This window comes from Saccopteryx leptura, chromosome 1 (genome assembly GCF_036850995.1).
Source record: "Saccopteryx leptura isolate mSacLep1 chromosome 1, mSacLep1_pri_phased_curated, whole genome shotgun sequence".
NCBI classification, from domain to species: Eukaryota; Metazoa; Chordata; class Mammalia; order Chiroptera; family Emballonuridae; genus Saccopteryx; species Saccopteryx leptura.
Window position 1 is genome coordinate 7,223,567 of NC_089503.1, and position 21,949 is coordinate 7,245,515.

The 21,949-nt window shown below is 45.8% G+C and overlaps 1 protein-coding gene across 1 annotated transcript in view; it reads right to left on the bottom strand.

Annotated features, from left to right (window-relative positions):
- The window catches only part of PACS1 (phosphofurin acidic cluster sorting protein 1), a 126,647-nt gene that overhangs the window by 21,600 nt on the left and 83,098 nt on the right, over nt 1–21,949 (bottom strand). Inside the window, exons 2-10 of the mRNA XM_066348532.1 lie at nt 16,981–17,068; nt 10,130–10,219; nt 8,905–9,030; nt 5,625–5,769; nt 5,280–5,371; nt 5,108–5,188; nt 2,064–2,123; nt 1,089–1,249; nt 443–536 (exon numbers count right to left, since the gene is read on the bottom strand). Of these exons, the coding sequence (XP_066204629.1) occupies nt 443–536; nt 1,089–1,249; nt 2,064–2,123; nt 5,108–5,188; nt 5,280–5,371; nt 5,625–5,769; nt 8,905–9,030; nt 10,130–10,219; nt 16,981–17,068 (937 nt within the window). The remainder of the gene's footprint in view (nt 1–442; nt 537–1,088; nt 1,250–2,063; nt 2,124–5,107; nt 5,189–5,279; nt 5,372–5,624; nt 5,770–8,904; nt 9,031–10,129; nt 10,220–16,980; nt 17,069–21,949) is intronic.

The following is a 21,949-nucleotide window of genomic DNA, read 5'->3' on the forward strand; positions in this document are numbered from 1 at the left end:
ATTCTACATTATTTGAGAGCACTGCCCCATCTATGAATAAACCTACATATGTTCAGTGTCTTCTGAACCTGTGGGCTTCCTGCTCCCTTTACACCTGTTCCCTCCCCAGCCTGGAATACCACATCACTCACCACTGGCCGGATGCCACACTCCCAGCCTTCAGATGACAGACAGATACCAAGGGAAAGATTCTGAGGCGCTGTATGCTCTGGGAGGGAAGGCTCCAGGCCATGGGGGGGTCAAACCAAAAAGAACACCAGCCACAACAATGCCCTCAGAAAACTAGGCTCCCAGCCAGGACTGAGATGAGGACGACCGAGGTTGAAACAAGAGGAGACTGCTCTTCTGAGGTCACAACATGAGCCAGGAGGAGAGGGCCCAGAGTGTAAGCCCCAGCACTCCCACCCCTCTCCCTGTCCCCACAGTTGGGGGCCTTGCTCACAGGGCTGGTGGTGTCTTTGCCGAGGCTGCCCTTGCTGTTGAGGCTGCCAATCTCCGTCTGTGAGCTGGACTGTGACATCCCCTCAAAGAAGGGCCTGTGGTGAAGAAGCACAGCCAAGGTCAGTGGCCACCTGGGCCCAGAACAGCGGCTCCTGGCCCTGGCTGGGTAGCTCAGTTGGTTAGAGCGTTGTCCCGATACACCAAGGTTGCAGGTTTAATCCTCAGTCAGGGCACATAGAAGAATCAACCAATGAGGGCATAAATAAGTGGAACAACAAATCAATGTTTCTCTACCTTTCTCTCTTTCTTCCTCTCACTCTAAAATCAATTAAAAAGTAAATATAAAAGCACAGCTGTTCCTGGAGAGCTGGTGGAGCTAGTATTCAAGGAAGACCAATGACCTGGGCTTTACGGACACCTGGTGAGGAAGGACACAGCACAGGCTGGACAAGTAGGGACCTGGACTGAGGGACTTTAGGAGGGTCCTGTCAAGACTTGTCAGAGGCAAAAACAATGATCTTTATCCAGATAGCTGGAGGCTCAACATGGACAAAGAACCAAGATTCCTGGTGACGGGGGGAAAACGAGGGAGGGCCTGGGGAGGAGACACGTGTGGGGACAGCCGGCTACAGGGGACGGGGCCTTACTTGAGCTTGGGCTTTGGCGTGCTAAGGATGCTCTCTGTCTCCTCCATCTCAGGGCCACTGTCGCTGGGGTTGTACATCTCCAGACTGTCATACAGTTCATCCAAGTCCTCCTCCACCTCTCGGATCTGCTCCCGGGACACATGCTCCAGCCCAAAGCCCACCTGTAGGCAAATCATTCCCGAGTTTCAGGTAATGCCTATTAACAGTTAGGGTAGACATGCAACTCCTTCCTCCTGGGCAGATGCCAACTGGCCTCCCTAACTAGTCTCCATCAAGGGACATCATAGCTTCATACTCCTCGGGGTGGTCCTGATGTCCTTGCTGTATCCAACCCCAAGAGTAGGAATGTGGGGGGCTACCTCTCCCTTCAGTGCCCCCCTGGCGCCCCCCACTATGGGCCTGGTCTCCCCAAGAGCAGGCACAAGGAAACCCAGAAGCCTGTGACCCTGTGTAGTCTAGTTCTGCCTTCCTTCAGCTCACAGGACAAAGAAATCCCTCTCAACAATTTTTGTCTTCATCCTTTTTTCAGTCCACTGAAGAGAAGTCTGTGAAAACTGGCACCAGGCTGTCCAGAGCCCAGGGAGAGACTGCTTTTCTAATGGCTGGTCCTTGGATCAGTCAAGGTTTGACCGTGGAGGACACTCCCACCACATGGGCTGTTGTTCACATCCCCCTTGGGAGGGTAGAAAAGGGAACCACCAACAACTGGATCTGTTACTGACCCCGCGCCAGAGGCTTAAGCAACAGCTGGCTGTAAACTGCCACCCCCTCTCCCAATACGGAGGAGCCTAGGGTGCTGCACGTGAGCCTCTGTCTCTTTTCAAGGAGCTTAAAGCCCTTCTTTAGCTACCCTCTCAGTTGGGGGTCCTGGGATCTTGACTCCCAGTGGCAACAAGGAGTGCACCCCAGGAATGAAGGTGCAACTTAGGGAAATCGATTCACCATCATCCCGGAGAGTAAGGGGTCATAACGTACCTCATCTGAAACTTTAAACCGCTTCAGGAGGGCCACGAACTTCTGTTTGATGTTCGGTTGCTGCAAGGACAAATTGTACAATGGTTCTCAACAACACCCACTTGTGGACAGTGATCAGTCCAAGTCCTCAGAGAGGAGGCAAGAGCCCACTTTCATGAAGAACTGTGGACGGACACAGAGGTGGAAAGAGACCGTTTCTACAACTGGCACCTAAAACCTCTGCGGGAAGACAGGCACATGCATGACTAACTCCACGGCATAGCACTAGTCCCTGGTGCTGTGAGCACAGGTGCAAGGAGGAGGTATCATGGGTCCCCAGGGCCCTGCACCACACTCGCCCTGGTGACAGCCACATGCGCTCCGGCAGCCCATCACTAGCCCTCGTCCTTCAGATCCGGTGTTGACTGGTGACTCCCACCTGCATGTACACAGGCACCTCAAACTCAGCATTTCCAACACGGAGCTCGTCATCTTCTCCTTGTATTCCCTGTACTGTGACTGATGTCACCATCCACCCCAATGCCCAAGTCTAAACCTGGAGTCTCTCCCTACAGCCCTGTGTTTCCTAACTCCTACCCGGGCCGCTGCATCGGCTGTCAGCTGGCACCCCGACCTGCACACGTGCATCCAGTTTCTAGTCTGTCCCCTCCCAAATCCACAGTGGCCCTTTTTTTTTTTTTTTTTTTTTTTACAGGAACAGAGAGAGAGTCAGAGAGAAGGATAGATAGGGACAGACAGACAGGAATGGAGAGAGATGAGAAGCATCAATCATCATTTTTTTGTTGAACACCTTAGTTATTCATTGATTGCTTTCTCATATGTGCCTTGACTGCAGGCCTTCAGCAGACCGAGTAACCCCTTGCTCGAGCCAGCGACCTTGGGTCCAAGCTGGTGAGCTTTTTGTTCAAGCCAGATGAGCCCATGCTCAAGCTGGCGACCTCGGGGTCTCAAACCTGGGTTCTTTGCATCCCAGTCCGATGCTCTATCCACTGCACCACCGCCTGGTCAGGCTACAGTGGCCATTTCAAATGCACATCTAATCATGTTACTCTCCAACCTAGAGGTCTTAGTAGGCCATAACCACCTAGAAAACAAAGTTTATGTGCAAACCAACGTCTGCATGAGGGCTGGTCTGTCTCTAGGCTAGCCTTATCACACGGTTCAATCCCTCAATGCCATGTTCAAGTGGAAACTAACTGCTCACCGTTCTGTAAAGAGCTGCGCGCTGTTGTGCACCTCAGGGCCTCTCTACTGGTCTAGTCTGCCTTGATGAAGCATCCCCTCCGAATCCAATGGCGAAGTTCTCTTTATCCTTAGAAACCCACGTCTCAGCATCCCAGCCCTGCTCAGAGTTGGTCGCATTCCCCTTAGGCCATCTCTGTCACTTCCACAAAGCTCTATCTTCCAGCACCTACCTCACTGTGCTGTTTGGATGTGTCTGTGTCACTAGACACTATGTGCTCCTTGATGGCATGAACTGGGCCTTCCTTATCTATGTCTCCAACTATAGGCCATAAATACTTCCTGCCTGAATGACAGACTCACTATTTGGAGATGGAAATGACCAACTTGCAAGTAAGACCCAGCTACCCCTTCAACCAAGGGCAGGGCTTCCAGAGGTAGAAAGGTCCTTCACAGCAGAGAAAGAAATATGAGTTCACAGTGACAGAAGCCTGGGACGTATTCAGAGCAGCAAGTCGATCAGTGTATCTAGAACAAAATGTTCTTGGTTCTAGGGAGAAAGTAAAGCATGTGCATGAAAGGAGACAGAACAATTACCAAGTCTCTGGAAATCTGACTGAAAGGTACCTGCAACTAATAAGAAAAGCCTTTGGGGGAGTGATATTATTAATAGGAGCACTGAACTCTGGTCATATTCAGGGGTGCAGCTATGGAGAACACAGGAAGAGGTGGTTCCTAAAGCTCCAGGGGGCACTCTGTGGGAAGAAAACAGGGCCTCGTTGTGGTTACAGAGCAGGAAAAAGGAAAACCGAGCAGAAAGAACTACAAGAGTGACCCTCTAGCCTCTCTCTGTTCTCAGAAGACAATGCTCTGGTGACATGCCTTACACAGGCTACTTTGGAAAGCCAATCAAGGATTAGACACCTGAGGACAACAAAGCAGATCTCACATTCTCTAGTCACTATTCAATGGGGGAAATCAAGGCCACAGTCTTGAGGAGTCACATTTAAGCCCAGCAGGACGTCAGGAGGATTGGAGTGACAGTGTTGTTTTACGGTAGAATGCCAGGCTCAGACGCAACACATCTGGAAGATCTGGCCCACGTTCATTTCACTCCTGAAAGTGTTGGGAATTTCTGCCCCTGGGGTCTTTATATTAGTTCTGCACTAGAGAGAATCAGGAAGTCTCTGCAGAAAAATGAAACTGTGAATTTCTCTTCTAGAAAGCTTCTAAAACGTTTGGCTCTCCCACATATTAGTGCATGAACTCCACAATCAGTCAAAGTTAACCTAGAAATTCAGGCAGTCAATGTCTCAGGACTCTAATGTTACCAGAGTGACTCCTGAGAAAATCTTATGCAGGAGAAATATAACCCATAGGCATTTATCTAAGGTTATAGATTAATCAAGGCAGAAACGATATCTAATGTAATTAAACCTTATCAAACCCACAGTTCCAAGCACTAGCCTATTATTTCTGATTAAATTCAATAATGAATAAAAATGATGACTCTCCTAGAGAGGACGATTTCTCTATGTAATGGACAGGATATAATTCAAAGTAATCACCTGGGAGGTCGGGTATCTGAGGTATCCTGCTCCCTAAGGAAGATTATCTATTCTAAAGTCTAAGACAAAGATTCTAAACCTTTTTTATACCCTAAAACACCATGAAGAATATAAACATTCCATCAGTAATGCCAGTTCTTTACACCATGACTCTTAATTAGGACAGACAGGGGGTATATCAGAACCTTGAGGGACAGTCACGTGCAGGTTCTGGAAACCATGAGTGCACCACTCCCACTCCCCACTCCAAACTGAGAATCTCAGCTTAACCATCCCCAGACCTCTGAGGCTCACCCTGGTGATGGCGGAGGTTGAGGTGAGTTTCCGCCGGGTCTTCTTTACTTTCCGTAGATCCTCATCTTCGTAGAACAGATCCTGGGGCAGGGGAGAGAAGGAGGTTGGGAAGCCGCAGGAGGGTCTGAAGTGGCTCTTCAGACACTTCATGCGAGGGGCTGTGGAAAGTTACCTGCCCGTGCAGTGGATCATCACTGCCTTCCTGTTCTGATGAGAAACTCTCCTCCTCTTCCTCAGAATAATTGTCAATATCAGGAGAACGATCTGCGAACAGACAGCTCAGTAAGATAAGCCTGCAGTGGGGAGGTCTGGCAGAATCACACCTGTCCTCGGTGGAAACACAGCAGGGGTGGAGGAGGGCCACGGCTATGGCGGCCACGTTATGTTTTCAGGGATCTCTGCACTTCTCCTTCCCAGGGACATTTTAGGCACCGTCTCATTCAACATTCCCAGTTGGAGATCAGGTGCTGGGTTCCTTCTAGACGCGCCGAGCCTCCACACACTGTAAATGTCTTACCAGACAGCTTGGATTTGATTCCTTCGTGGTCAATGGGCTGGCTGGACAGGGAGTAGATCTTGATTTCCGCCACAGGTACGGAGACGTCTTTCACGTTGCTGTGCAGGCCCAGCACCAGAGCGCCTTCGTTCGGGTGCTGCATCACCTAGGGTCACAGAGTGGCCATGAAATGAACGCCGTGCTGCGGAGAGGTCCGCAGAGCTGCCCACGTTCACACGCTCACATGGGCAAGCAAGCCAATGGGCATGGCGTTCTGCTAGTACATTTCTTCCTCACTATCTCCCAAGTCTGTGGCTACTCTTCTCGTATTGCTGTCAAGTTTATCTTACTTTAAAACTGTCTCCAGAAATGCCAGTCACTGGTCAGGCCACGTGCTTTTTAAATTTATTTATTTATTTATTCATTTTAGAGAGGAGAGTGAGAGAGAGAGAGAGAGAGAGAGAGAGAGAGAGAAGGGGGGGAGAAACAGGAAGCATCAACTCCCATTTGTGCCTTGACCAGGCAAGCCCAGGGTTTTGTTTTGAACCGGCGACCTCAGTGTTCCAGGTCAGTGTCTTATCCACTGTGCCTCCACAGGTCAGGCCAGGCCACATGCTTAAAGATAAAAATCACGGCCTGAGATTGAAAGTGACTGCCAGTCTCTATCTAGGAGAACACTGTAGCTCAAGTCCTTCACAGAGAAACTGGTTCTCCAGGCTGGGAGGGCCGGCCTGCAGATGGCAGCCACCTGTTCTCCCATCACAATTAGGGAAAGGACCACAGTACAGGAGAGAACGGAAAGGCTTGACACGGCCAGGAATGTGGCATCCCCAGCTCTTCACTTCCCCAGCCTCTCTGCCACCAAACCTGAGGGGACAGAAAGACAGGCGGGGTCTATCCCACATATTCTATTTATTATGGCCACAGATTCTCCTATTTAACGCACTAAAGTACAAAAGTAAGTTTAGAAGTGACTTGCGGCCCCCGTCAGGACTGAGAGGATCTGCCTGGCACATAGAGGAACTGCTCCCATGAGCAAACACACCAAGGGGCACAGGAGCCCAACCTCTCACTGTTGGAGATGGAAATTAGAACTATGGGAAATCCTACGGTGTTGGGTTGAAATAGACTGGAATGTGCGTCCATGATGAGATAAGTAGGCACAGATGCAGGAATAAAGATGATGTGTATGAATACATATGTGCATATTCATATACGTACATATATTTTCTGGCTCTGTCTAGAAGCGGTGATACCGTGGCTGGGAAAATGAGCACTCCTAGTACCTAGATCTTCCTATCTTCCTATCTGTTTCCCTCTTTCTCCCTTCCCTTCCCCTTTTCCTTTTCTCTTTTTCCTTCCCCTTCCCCTTCCCTTCCTTTCCTTTTCCCCTTCCCTTCCTCTTTCTTTCTTTCATTTCTTTTATTGATTTTAGAGAGAGGGGAAGGGAGAGTGGGGGAGACAGATAGGACATTGACCTGTTCCCGTATGTGTCCTGACCAGGGAATGAACCAGCAACCCTGTGCTTCAGGATGATGCTCCAACCAACAGAGCCATCTGGCCAGGACTAGGTCTTGGTTTCTAAATACCACACTCCACTAAAAGGAACCAGGGCTCTTCAGAAAATCAGTCCATTCCAGGGCTGGCTCAGGAAAAGTACAAGATGAGCCTAATACTTCATATCAGAAAGTAAAGGAGACCCTGGTCGGGTGGCTCAGCAGTCGAACATCGGTTGGGCGTGTGGAAGTCCAGGGTTTGATTTTCAGTCAGGGTACACAGGAGACCATCTGTTTTTCCCCTCTCCCCGACCCCGCAGCCATGGCTCATTTGAGCAAGTTGGCCCTGGGCACTGAGGATAGCACCATGGCCTCACCTCAGAAGCTAAAAATGGCTTGGTTGCCAAGCAACAGAGCAACAGCTCCAGATGGGCAGAGCATCACCCCACAGGGGGCTTGCCAGGTGGATTGCGGTCAAGGCGCATGTGGGAGTCTGTCTCTCTGCCTCCTTGCCTCTCACTTAATAATAAAAAATTTAAAAAAAGAAAGTAAAGGAGTACATAAAAAATGATAGGCACCTGAAAAAGGATATAGGAGCCAGAAAGGGCTCCCACTGGCCAAACCTGAGATAATTTGAGCATGAAAATAAATAATGATAGTAGCAGATTAGATCCTGCTGAATAAAGCAGGAATCCATAGGTCCATAACTGATACAAATAAGTCAATCAATAAATGAGAAAGAAGGGAAAGCTCTATCTTATAACACATAGCCAACTAATTAATAGAGAAGGAAGGGTGGGATTAAAAATTCACTGCCTGAAGCATCAAAGCAGTAACTGATTCAGGCGAGAATCACAGATACTCAAACTAGCTGGTGAAAATATGAAGAGAAAAAAATTGTTACGCAGTCTCAAAACATTTCCTTATAAAATATTTCTTTTACTGGTAAATATAAAATATTTACTAGCTTTATGCTGGAAACCTTGGCAGACAGATTCTTCAGAAAGCAATAAAAGTTAACCCCACCAGTAACGGGACAAATCAACGAGAAGAACACAGCATTACTTCTGTGGTAATTCTGCCAAAAACACAGACACTGACCCTAATCTTCAGAAAACATAAGACAAACCCAAATAAGAACTCTTCCATAAAGTAAAGAGCCCACAGTCTGAAAAAATGTCAAGGGCATGAAAGACAGGAAAATCTAAGGGACTGCTGTAGGCTGAAGGAGACTAAAGAGATGTGACAGCTAAATGCACCACGCCATCCTAGGTGAGACTCTGGGCCTAGAAAGGACAGGACAGAAGCACTTGCACACTGTGGGTTAGATGGTAATCTTGCATCATCGGCATTAATGTCCTGATCTTTGTGAAGACATGGTGTCCACATAATTTAGAAAATTAACAGTGCAGTATGAGTGTATAATGGGGCATCATGTCTGCAACTTACTCTCAGTGGTTCAGAAGAGAAAATATACATAAATGTGTACGTAGAGAAAAATAAGGCAAATGTGGTAATATGTTAACACTGAAGAATCTGGTGAAGGGTGTATGAAAATTCCTTATACTATTCTTGCAACTTTTCTGTAAGTCTGAACTTTTTTAAGTTAAAGAAAAAAACTTTTTGTGCAGGAGAAAGTTCTTGAAAAAAGAGGTATATCCTGAGTTTCCAATATAAGAATTTATAGAGTAAAACACCCAGCCAGCAGGCTGGGAAAATCATTTGCTGGGCTTACATGACTGGGCTCGGATCTCTCTTGCACTCTGATTTAAAGGCTGACACTCTGGAGATGGTGTCCCCCTCACCTCTGCCATGTTGATGAGTCCCACAGCCAGGGTCTTATAGCCCAAGATGGTCCGGTTCTTGTAACGCTTTCTCCTCTGCAACATGATCTGCAGCTTGTTGGCATCCCGCTTCAGGAAGTGAGGGTACTGCCAAGTACAAAACAGAGTCAAGTGTGGTTAGTGAGCAACTGGGTCGGTGGTGAGTTCGGGTCCTGCGAGAGGGTACACAGTCCTTCTGTGCCTTGCAGGGGAGTTAGGGGTTGAAGAAAGAATTAAATTGCTGCTGGAGGTCTGATTCTGCTTGGTGCCTGGCTTCCACTCTGCAGCTCTGCGGTCCAAAGGAACAAAGAACAGAACAAAGAGAAGATCATTTCATGAAAAAAGGTGTCAATTCATCAAGACTTAATAATCCCACCTGGTTTTATGCCTAATAATAGAGCTTCAAAACGCATGACTGTGCCAAACCTGTGCCTGTCTTAGGGCCTTCACACTGTCTGCACTCACAGTTCCTGCTGCCCCAACCATCCTGTGCAGGGCTCTTTCCTAACCCTCAGCTCTCAGCTCAAACACCTCCTCCTCGGTGAGGCTGTCCCCAAGGCCTCCCACCACCCAGCCCTCGTGCCATTTCCCAGCTTCCTCTGCTCTGCCTTAGTGTCCTGTCTCCATCTGAAACCCTCCTGCTCTCTGATGGCTGTATCTTGCCTCCTTTGCACTGCTGACTCCCCACGCCTAGAGCACTGCCTGGCACAGAGCGCCTGTTCAAACAACTGCCTCTTTCCTCGCCATGTGCTCATGTTTTCTCCGTGCATCACTACGGGCTCCTGGGACTATGATGAGAGAGACGTAAGGAGGAGAAGGAGATGGAGGGAGATTACCATATGGGGACAAAACGGGTGTGTGCTGCAGATCATTAAGAGGTGGTGGACAGAGCATGGTAGGGCGGGCAGGCTAACAGCCTTATCTAAGGAAAGGAGAGAGAAGAAAGAGACATGGTGTATCTTTCAGCAGTCCACCTGGGTCTTGGCACCTTTAATTGTGGCTGGCTAAGTGACTGCTTTAGTCCTCCAGGCTAGCCATGAAAGCTCTAGGTGACGTTAATCTAGTCCTGCTATGGCTAATTCACTGGATGACTTAAATCATGGGTCTATGTCTGTTCTTGGATAAAAAAATTATCCAGATTAGAGGACTATTTGGGGATTAGACTGGGTATGGCATATTAGTAACCTAAGATTGAGCAGATTCTCACCTGAAGGGAGAAGGTTAACTGGAGCTCTGTTTCCACCAGTCCACTGGCTGGAAGGATAATCTCATTGGAGCGAAGAATCCTTTTTGAACCCTAAAACCAAGAAAAATATATGTCAAAGCTGTGTCACCAAAAATCAAACTCAAAGAAAGACTATGTCTGCAAACAACTTTTACATTCTTTTTTTTTTTAGATTTTATTTATTGATTTTTGGAGAGAGGGGGGGAGAGATTAAAAAAAGAGGGGGGAGAAGCAGGAAGCATCTACTTGATATAGTTGCTTCCTGTATGTGCCTTGACCAGGCAAGCCCAGGGATCCGAACCAGCAACGTCAGCATTCCAGGTTGATGCTTTATCCACTGCACCACCACAGGTCAGGATCTACAAACATTCTTAAGATCCCAATATTTCACCAGTCTTTGTTGTATGTATTAGAATCAAGTCACCATAATGGGATTCACAAAGTATTCACAAAGAATTCACAAAGGGCTTTCACATAAAAATGACTTGTTGCATTTGAGTTCTCCCATCAGTCTGGAGAAAGAGGGGGGCAGGTGACAGTGCCCCAGGGAATGGAGCTCCCCTGCGCTCACCTCACCCTGCCTTCTCCTCTCTAATCCAGGGGCACTGTTCCGTCTTTGGACCTTTTCACATGCTTTTTATCTTCCCCTCTCTCTTCTCAGATGCTTTTCCAGGCTTTTGTATACAGCTAACCAACTTTCAGGTCTCAGCTCAGACACAATTTTTTTCCAGGAATCTCTCCTTTTAGTCCTCCTCTCCCTTCCAACTGAAACTGGGTTAGGCATTGCAGTGTTTTTAGCTGAAAACAAAGATAATAAAGCTAAAACTTTTTTTAAATAATAAAGTTAGGCTAAACTGTTCCTAAACTATAAATAGAGATACACAAGCCCTGGCCAGTGGTGCACTGGTTAGAGCATAGCTCTGGAGTGCTGAGGTCACCAGTTTGATCCCAGGGCCACCAGCTCAATCCCAGGTTTGATTTAAATACAGTGAAGGTCTCCAGTGCACAGACTGTATCAAGATGTAGAATATTTCTTTTCTTTTCTTTTTAGGTGAGAGGAGGAGAGATAGTGAGGCAGACTCCCGCATGCACCCCAACTGAGATGCACGTGGCAACCCTGTCTGGGACCAATGCTCGAGTACTGAGCTATTTTTATTTTTTTATTTTTTTACAGGGACAGAGAGTGAGTCAGATAGAGGGATAGATAGGGACAGACAGACAGGAACGAAGAGATATGAGAAGCATCAATCATCAGTTTTTTGTTGCAACACCGTAGTTGTTCATTGATTGCTTTCTCATATGTGCCATGACCACAGGCCTTCAGCAGACTGAGTAACCCCCTGCTCGAGCCAGTGACCTTGGGTCCATGCTAGTGAGCTTTTTGCTCAAGCCAGATGAGCCCACACTCAAGCTGGCAACCCCGGGGTCTCGAACCTGGGTCCTTCCGCATCCCAGTCCGACGCTCTATCCACTGCGCCACCGCCTGGTCAGGCTGAGCTATTTTTAGCACCTGAGGCTGATAGGCTCGGACCAACTGAGCTATCCTCAGCACCCGGGGCCACACTCAAACCAATCAAGCCACTGGCTGCAGAAGGGGAAGAAGGAAAGAAGGGAGAGAGGGAAGAGGAGAGAAGCAGATGGTCGCTTCCCCTGTGTGCCCTGACCAGAATCCAACCCAGGACTTATATATGCTGGGCCAATGCTCTATCCACTGAGCAACTGGCAGGGAACAGAATATTTCTAGAGCTCCAGAAAAATCCTTCTGAAACTTCCCAATCTTGAACCATTCCCAGAGGCAAGTACTGCTCTGATTTCTTTCACCAAAGATTAGAAATGGAACCATCCAGTATGCACTATTTTGATCGGGTTTCTATTGCCCAGCATAATGTTTGAGGTTAATACAGCTTGTTGCATATATCAACAGTTCATTCCTTTTGATTTCTAAGTAGAAGTCTATGCTGTGGATGTGTGTACCACACTTTGCTTATGCATTCTCCTGTTGCAGAACATGCAGATTTGCATTGTTCCTACTTTTTGGCCACTATGGCTAAAGCTGCTGTTCTTGTAAAAGACTGTGGGGACAGGTGTTTTGGTTTTGGGGGGGCAAACACCTAAAAGAGAAATTACTGGGTCTTAGGGAAGATTTATGTCTGTTTGTTTTTAATTTATTCATTTTAGGCCCTGGCCGACTAGCTCAGTGGTAGAGTGTCAGCCCGCATGTGGAAGTACTGGGTTTGATTCCCAGCCAGGGCACACAGGAGAAGAGCCCATCTGCTTCTCCACCCTTCCCCCTCTACTTTCTCTCTATCTCTCTCTTCCCCTCCTGCAGCCAAGGCTCCATTGGAACAAAGTTGGCCCAGGCACTGAGGACGTCTCCATGGCCTGCGCCTCAGGTACTAGAATGGCTCCAGTTGCAACGGAGCAATGCCCCAGATGGGCAGAGCATCGCCTCCTAGTGGGCATGCTGGGTGGATCCCGGTCAGGTGCATGCGGGAGTCTGTCTCTCTGCCTCCCTGCTTCTCACTTCAGAAAAATACAAACAAAAATAAATTTATTCATTTTAGAGAAAAGAGAGAGGGAGGCGGGGAAGGGAAGAGAGAGAGAGAGAGAAAGGGAAAGAAGGGGGGAGAAGCAGGAAGCATCAACTCCCATTATGTGCCCTGACCAGGCAAACCCAGGGTTTTAAACCAGTGACCTCAATGTTTCGGCTGATGCTTTATCCACTGCGCCACCACAGGTCAGGCAGGGCAGATGTTATGAAGTGTAGGTGCCATCTTACACCCCAGTGGCAGTACAGAAGTTTCAGCTGCCCCACATCTTTCCCAACACTTGGTGTGGTCAGCCCTTGACTCGTGGATTCTAATGGATGCGTTCAGTGGAATATCCCTGTGGTTGCAATTTGCATTTCCCTGATGACTAACAACACTGAGCACCTTTTCATTAATTTATTGGTCACTTGTAGATCTCCATTTATGAAGTACATACTTGATCAAACTTCTTTGCCCAGGTTGTTTATCTTGTTGTTTTTCCTTTATAAACGATACTGTCAGATATATTTATTGTAAATATCTTGCCTAGTCATTTTCTTAATAATCTCTTGATGAAATATTTAATTTGGATATAGTGAACTTTATTAATATTTTTTCACTTATATTTAATGCACTCTGGACCCTAGCTAAGAAAGCTTTCCCACTCCAAGATTGTGAAGTTATTCTGCTGTGTCAGTACAGATATTCTATTTTTTATTTTAGAAATTTAAAATTTTTAATTTTACTTTTAGGTTTTTTTTATCCATTTCTAATTTTTTTTAAAATAAAATGTACATTTCATTTAATGCAGGAAGGAAAATCTCCTAAATAAATTTCATAATGCTTTATAATTAGAATAGCATTATACCAATTAATATCTGTTAGACAATGCTTTTTGTAGTAACCTCTTACAAATAATAATCTTGCCTGACCAGGTGGTGATGCAGTGGATAGGGCATAGGACTGGGATGCGAAGGACCCAGGTTCAAAATCCCAAGGTCACTGCCTTGAGTGTGAGGCACAGGATCATTGGCTTGAGCACAAGGTCGCTGGCCTGAGCAAGGGGGTCACTCGCTCTGCTGTAGTTCTGGCCAAGGCTCATATGTGAAAGCAATCAATGAACAACTAAGGAGCTGCAACAAAGAACTGATGCTTCTCATCTCTCTCCCTTCCTGTCTGCCCGTCTCCTCTCTCTCTCTCTCTCTCTCTCTCTCTCTGTTACACACAAAAAAAGGATCTTTTTTAAAATTATTCACTTTATTTTTTATTTATTTATTTATTTATTTATTTATTTATTTATTTATTTATTTATTTTTTAGAATCAGAGAGAGTCAGAGAGAGGGATACATAGGGACAGACAGACAGGAAGGGAGAGAGATGAGAAGCATCAATCATCAGTTTTTTGTTGCGCATTGCGACACCTTAATTGTTCATTGATTGCTTTCTCATATGTGCCTTGACCGCGGGCCTTCAGTGGACTGAGTAACTCCTTGCTTGAGCCAGCGTCCTTGGGTCCAAGCTGGTGATTTTTTTGCTCAAACCGGATGAGCCCGCGCTCAAGCAGGTGACCTCGGGGTCTTGAACCTGGGTCTTCCGCTTCCCAGTCCGACGCTCTATCCACTGCGCCACCGCCTGGTCAGTCCAAAAAAAAGAATCTTGACAAAGTTTTCACCTGAGTTTATTTAGGCTTTTGATTTAATAAATCTCTGTAAAATGAATCCCAGAAATACTGGGAGAATTCGAAATGTAGTTTATGTATTTCTGCCAGGGGTAGGAGATATTTGGCACTATTTAGAGATATTTCTGATTGTTATAACTGGTGTGTGTGTGTGTGTGTGTGTGTGTGTGAGAGAGAGAGAGAGAGAGAGAGAGAGAGAGAGAGAGAGAGAGAGATTTCTAGAGAGTCGAGGTCAGGGTTGCTGCTGACCATCCTATAATATACAGGCAGCCCCCACAACTGAAACCTGATCTCCCCAGAAGACCTTGCTTCCTGGCAGCCTCTCAGATGGCGGATGCTCTTCCATTGTAGAAAACAGCCAGCCATTTTCGCTCACGCATTGATTTTGGCTCCTCATTCATCATTCATCTCTCCAACCTTACTTGAGTCATAACTTTTTATGATTCCAATAAACAGGGGTAGGCAAAAGAAGGTTTACAGTTGTGAGTGCATGATACACTCACAGTTTATTCTTGTATTATATTGATATAATATATAATTTATTGCCTAACCAGGCAGTGGTGCAGTGGATAGAGCACTGAACTGGGATGCAGAAGACCCAGGTTTGAAACCCCAAGGTCACTGCCTTGAGTGCAAGCTCATCTGGCTTGAGTGTGGGCTCACCAGCTTGAGCACAGGTTTGCCAACTTGAGCGTGGGATCATAGATAGGACCCTATGGTCGCTGGCTTGAAGCCCTAGTCGCTGGCTTGAGCAAGAGGTCACTTGCTCTGCTGTAGCCCCTTGGTCAAGGCACCAATGAGAAAGCAATCAATGCATAACTAAGGAGCTGCAATGAAGAACTGATGCTTCTCATCTCTCTCCCTTTCTATCTGTCCCTGCGTGTCTCTCTGTTAAAAAAAAAAAAAAAAGAATCAACAAGTAGAAGTTTTTTGTCCACAAAAAAACAAAACAAGCAGTGACTTGAAGTCACAAGTACTTGGTTGGCCCTGAATGACATTCTTCACTATGAAACATAAGTGCTTCATGCATATTTCCCATTTCATCACACGGAATATTAAAAAGACATAACTGCAGGGTTGAGATAGTAAATTAACCATTTTTACTACTTTTTAAAGGACATTCTTAGGCAAAACTGGCCTCTTCCTTTGAGTCTGATGGTAAACAAGGCAATGACTACTGGTACAATCTGGGGCAACTGCCTGACATGTGCTAAGGATCTGCTATTTAATCCACCATTGCCCTTGTACCTTCAGTGCAAATGTCACCACAAGTGGAAAGGGCAAGTAATGCCACGGTATTACCATAAACATCGATTCTGACCTCTTGTCACTTATGAAAGGGTTTAGAATCTGCAGACCTCATTTTGAGAACTGCTGCCCTACCAGCATGTAAAGCCCCTTAAAGGAAGGGACTGGTCTGCTCTGTTCACTGTTAGATCTCCTGTGCTTGAACAACACTTGGCATATAATAGGTGCTTAATAAATATATATTTACTAAATGAATGAACAAGTGGATAAATGAATGAATGTGATAACATCTGTAATTACTTTCAGCTGTTTGGAAATAAAACAATAAAAAATTCAGGGTATTTGTAGTTTTTTGGTAAAATTTTAAATTTTATAGAATGATAGAATGTTAAATATGCCCTGGCTGAACAGCTCAGTTGGTTAGAGCATCGCCCCAAAGCACAGAGGTTGTGGGTTCGATCCCTGGTCAGGGCACATACAGGAACAGATTGATGTTCCTGTTTCTTTCTCTCTCTCTCTCTCTCTCTCTAAAATCATTTTTTTTTAAAAAGGGTGCTAAATATTTAGTCAGGAAATAAAGGAAATTATTTCTTTAGGAAAAGGCACTTAAATGCAGGAATGGCAAGAGCAGCAGAAAACTTTCTCTTTTTAAATATTTTATTAATTTTAGAGAGGAAAGGAGGGAGAAAGAGAGAGAGAGAGAGAGGAGAGAAGAGAGAGAGACAGGAACATCATCTGCTCCTGTAAGTGCCCTGACTGGGTATTGAATTGGCAACCTCTGAGCATCAGGATGATGCTCCAACCCACTGAGCTATCTGGCCAGGGCGTGAAGGTATATCAAATATTTTGGGTCCCTTGAAGATACTGAGTCAGGTACAAGGAGTTAAATGTGGGATTACCCAGAATATAAAATGTCCCAGTAAAATTTTAATTTCCAATTCTAAAATAATCTATAAATTTCTTCTACCCTATAGAAAGCCTCCAAAAGCACCCAACCCCACACATCTGCTCGGCCTATAAATCCTGGGAATAAGGCTAAAACTGACATGAGCCACCTTGTTGTTTCTGAATAGTTTACCAAACACTTGAGCATCTGTATCACTTAATCTTCATACTAATCCTGTTAGATAGGCAGGGCAGAAAGAACTATTTTTATTCCTCAGATGAAGAAACTGAGCTTTAAAAAACTGAGTGTTTTAACTAAGAGTCAGCACTGGGACATAGATGGTTTCAAGAGCTCAAATGTGTTTCCTCTGTTGCACCTGCTTTGCTGAGTGAAGGAAGAGAGAGGTCCTCCATCAGTATTTCTGAAGCCCCAACAGTGGGCAAAAGTTATCCAGCTTCCCTGAACCCTGAACAAGCAAACCTGCTCAACTCACCTGTAGCTTCACAGCAATGACCACTGAGTTAAGATCTTTGTCCATTTCTTTTAGCATGACGAGCTTCTTCAGGGTCAAGCTGAATAGTCTAGAAAAATTTAGAGAAAGAAGGTCCAGTCAAATGCAAGAAACTTATAAGAAATGTTGACTTTTTTCTTTTTTTTTGAGAGACAGACAGGAAGGGAGAGAGATGAGAAGCATCAACTCATAGTTGCAGCACTTTGTTTATTGATTGCTTTCTCATACATGCCTTGACCAGGGGACTCCAGCTGAGACAGATCCCTTGCTCAAGCCAGTGACCTTGGGCTTCAAACCAGCTACCTCCGGGTTTTGAACCTGGGTCCTCAGCATCCCAGGTTGACACTTTATCCACTGTGCCATCACCTGGTCAGGCAAGAAAAGTGACTGACAATCTGTTGGGGAAACACTACCTAAAGTAAGAATGTTAGAATGGTATTCTCAGTCCAAACTGTGTCTTTCTTCAGTAAGTAAACATCCATCCCTTTTATTTTATACTTGAGAAATGTCAAAAACGTACATTATTCCATCAACCTCCTGGATGCCCATTTATCTCAAGCCAAAAACCAACACGTATGGTATTGAAGCAACAAAAAAAGATCAATGGAATAGGCCAGAGCAACCAGAAACCACTCCACAATTATACAAACACTCGATACAAGGGCAGTATTAAAGTAATTGGGAAAATAATAAACTATGAAATAAAAAAAATTAGACCCTACCTCATACTATAAATATAGAAATATAAAAATAACCTCTAGGAGGGTTCACTGCTTAATTGTGAAAGGCAAAATTTTAGGAGAAATATGAGAGAATATCTTTCTGACGCTGAGGTAAAGCTAGATTTCTTAAATAAGACACTGAAAACACTGAGAAATTCAATTTTTCTAAAATTAGGAACTTGGAAAAGATATTTTAAACTCATGATTCTGACAAAGGGTCTAGCTTATAAAGGACTCCTATAATTTAGTAAGAAAAAGAATGGAAAATCAATAGGAAAGTGGTAAAAGACATGAGCAGATGTTTCATGTTTCCAGAAGAGGAAACACTAATGGCTAATAAATATACAAAAATATGCTCAACCTCATTAGGAATAAGGGAAATGCAAATTGAAATCAAAATATCATTTTACACCCACAAAACTGGCAAACCTGTGTGGGTGAAGATGTGGCACCACGGGAACTCATATGTTGCAGGTGGGCGTATCAGCTGGAACTGAAGCACTGAGGAAACTGTAAGCCATCATCCTGTGAAGCTGAACACGTGTGAAATCCAGTATTCAGCAATTTCACTTTGGCAGAAATGCTTCCCCCATGTACCCAGAGACACACACAGAAGCGTCCGCTGCCTTCATTAGCTATATGACCTTGGGCAAGCAAGCTACTTCATATCCTCCCATGCCTCTGTTTCCTCATCTGTAAAATGAGGATTGTAATACCAACTCAGAGGGTTATGAGGATTCAAATGTATAAAAGCACTGAGAACAGTGCCTACCCCACAGTAAGCTCTCTATAAACTAGACACTATTTGTGTCATGTTCGTCAGAACCCAAATGTACACTGTCGGAAGAGTAAGACTAAACTGTGGTGTATTCATACAGTCGAGTGCTATCCAGCAGTGAAAATGACTTAAACATGCAGTACTCTCAAAACACAACACTGAGTGAAAACAAAGTTGCAAAAGACTACTTAGACTGTATCAAATTCAAAACCAAGCAAAAATAAACTACAAATTGTTTAGGGAAGTACACAGTAGGGAAATCTGTAAAGAGCATGAGGATGAAACCTCAAATGAGGTTGGGGTATGTGAAAGAAATGAAGAAGGCAAGTGTGTCTGCAGCCTAGCGAGTGAGGAGAGCAGTAAGATGTGAGGTTATAAAGGCAAATGGTGGCTAGACTATGTAGTAGAGACCTTTATGTTTTGATGGGAAGCCAATGAAGAATTACAAGCGCCTGACCTGTGGTGGCGCAGTGGATCAACCATCGACCTGGAACGCTGAGGTCACCGGTTCAAAACCCTGGGCTTGCCCGGTCAAGGCACATGTGGGAGTTGACGCTTCCTGCTCCTCCCCCCTTTCTCTCTCTCTCTCTCTCTTCTCTAAAATGAATTAAAAAAAAAAGAATTACAAGCAAGTGGACGATATAAAATGATTTGTGCAAGCTCACTCTACTGCTATGTGAATAATGGACCACAGAAAGAGGGTGGAAACAGGAAGCCCTGTCTGGAGCCTGTGGCCAGGGTCCAGGCAAGACAGGAAGGTTTGATCTAGGAGCAGTAGCAGTGGAGATGGACAGAGGGTAGAATTCCGGAACATCCTGGTAGACCTGATAGAACCTGATACATTGAATGCAGGGTATGGGGGAAAGAATGCTCAAAGATGTTTCTGGATTTTTGGCTTGAGCGACTGAGTGAATGGATGGTGGTACTGTTGACTGAAAGAGGGAAACGGAGAAGTGTTTTGGTGAGTAGGGCAGAAGAGTCAGGTCATTATTAAGTTTGAGACAGTTTATCCAAATGGAAACATTAAAGCAGGCAGCTGGCTATGATCCTGAGATCCAAGGAAAGATTAAGCCCGAGATACAGGTATAGGAGTCACCGCATCACGATGGTGTTTAAAGCATTGGGGATGGCTGAGGTCTTCCAGAGAGAAGTTCAAATAAAAATTTAAAAAAGGCCAAGACTGGAACCCTGGGGCTTGCCAATGCTTACAAGTCTGGCAGAAATCCAGCAAGGGAAAGTGAGAAGCTGTCAGTGAAGCAGGGAAAGGATGTGCCCCCACGAACCTAGAGAAGAAAGTGCTTAAAAAGATGTGTCAGTGCTGTTGAGGAGGAGCCACGGTCAGAAAGCTGATCCCTGGCTTTGGCAAAACAGAGAATACTGGTGACCACGCTACTAGGTGTTTCAGCGGAGTAGTCAAAAGAAAAGCCTTGAAGTGTGTGTCCGTCTCAGACACGTAAGCAGTTGCAGATGAAGGGAAGGAGAGAGAACACGATTTCAAGCTGGAAAAAGAGCAACGTGGTACACAGAGGAATTTGTTCTCCATGCTGACTAGCGTGCATCTAACCACTCACACTTTCTACTGTTCGGCTGCTTGTTCAGATGCTGGGGCCCGGCCCGTGGTGGCACAGTGGACGAAGTGCTGGCCTGGAGTGCTGAGTTCGCAGGTTCTAAACCCCAGGCTTGCCTGGTCAAGGCACATGCCTTTCTCTCTCATTCCTCTCTCTAAAATCAGTAAATAAAATCTTTAAAAAAAAGATGTTGGGACCAAATGGCCTTATCTAAGATTGCTTGTGGTTCTCAGTATTTCCTGGGGAAGACAGGAATTAAGTTTTATCTGAGAATGTAGGGAAGAGAGGTGACTGGGGACCTGGATGGAATAAGTCAACTAAAAATAACTTTTTTAAGTACCACTGGTGTCACCCTAGAATTATATACAAGAAAAATGGTACAGGCCCTGGCCGGTTCGCTCAGTGGTAGAGCGTTGGCCTGGTGTGCTGGAGTCCCGGGTTCGATTCCCGGCCCGGGCACACAGGAGAAGCGCCCATCTGCTTCTCCACCCCTCCCCCTCTCCTTCCTCTCTGTCTCTCTCTTCCCCTCCCGCAGCCAAGGCTCCACTGGAGCAAAGTTTGCCCGGGCACTGAGGATGGCTCTGTGGCCTCTGCCTCAGGCGCTAGAATGGCTCTGATTGCGGCAGAGCATCACCCCCTGGTGGGCATGCCGGGTGGATCCTGGTCGGGCGCATGTGGGAGTCTGTCTGACTGCCTCCCCGTTTCCAGCTTCGGAAAAATACAAAATAAAATAAAATAAAATAAAATAAAATAAATAGTACAGCATGCAAGTACCCAGAGAATTTAAATTATGTCATTATCCCAGAGTCCTTGTACTATTTGAAATTGCATAGGTGAGGAATTGAGTCGTGATCTCCTCTATAATGAGACTTGACTGATAAACCAAAAACAAGGAAAAAAAGTCTTTACTCTGTAAAGTTTAAAGGCAGCACAGTAATAGCAAGCGGCTAGAACCAAAGATCTCTGCTCTTATTTCCAATTATGGAGGCATTCCAGCCCTCCGGATCCTGCCACTTCACAAGAACTGCAGGTTTGGGAAGAAAACACCAAGGTTGCTGTCTCAGCTCCCTGCCCTTTCTCATTTGCCTTCTCTCTCTCTCTTTTTTACAGAGACAGAGAGAGAGTCAGAGAGAGAGGGGTAGATAGAGACAGACAGACAGACAGGAACGGAGAGAGATGAGAAGCATCAATCATCAGTTTTTCATTGCGACACCTTAGTTATTCATTGATTGCTTTCTCATATATGACCGTGGGCCTTCAGCAGACCGAGTGACCCCTTGCTTGAGCCAGCGACCTTGGGTCCAAGCTGGTGAGCTTTTGCTCAAACCAGATGAGCCCGTGCTCAAGCTGGAGACCTCGGGGTCTCGAACCTGGGTCCTTCCACATCCCAGTCCGACGCTCTATCCACTGTGCCACCGCCTGGTCAGGCTCATTTGCCTTCTCTTTCCTTTACTCCCACTACACAACATCCAGCCTCTCAATGATTCTTAGAATGTAAACAAACAAGAAAACTGGCTCAGTGGATAAAGCGTCAGACTGGGATGCAGAAGACCCAGGTTCGAGACCCCGAGGTCGCCAGCTTGAGCGCGGGCTCATCTGGTTTGAGCAAAAGCTCACCAGCTTGGACCCAAGGTCGCTGGCTTGAGCAAGGCGTGGTCAAGGCACATATGAGAAAGCAATCAATGAACAACTAAGGTGTCGCAATGAGCAATGAAAAACTAATGATTGATGCTTCTCATCTCCCCATTCCTGTCTGTCTGTCCCTGTCTATCTCTCTTTCTCTCTGTCTCTGTAAAAAAAAAAAAAGAAAAAGAAAATTGCAGCCCTGGCTGGTTGGCTCAGTGGTAGAGCGTCAGCCAGGCATGTGGACGTCCTGGGATTCC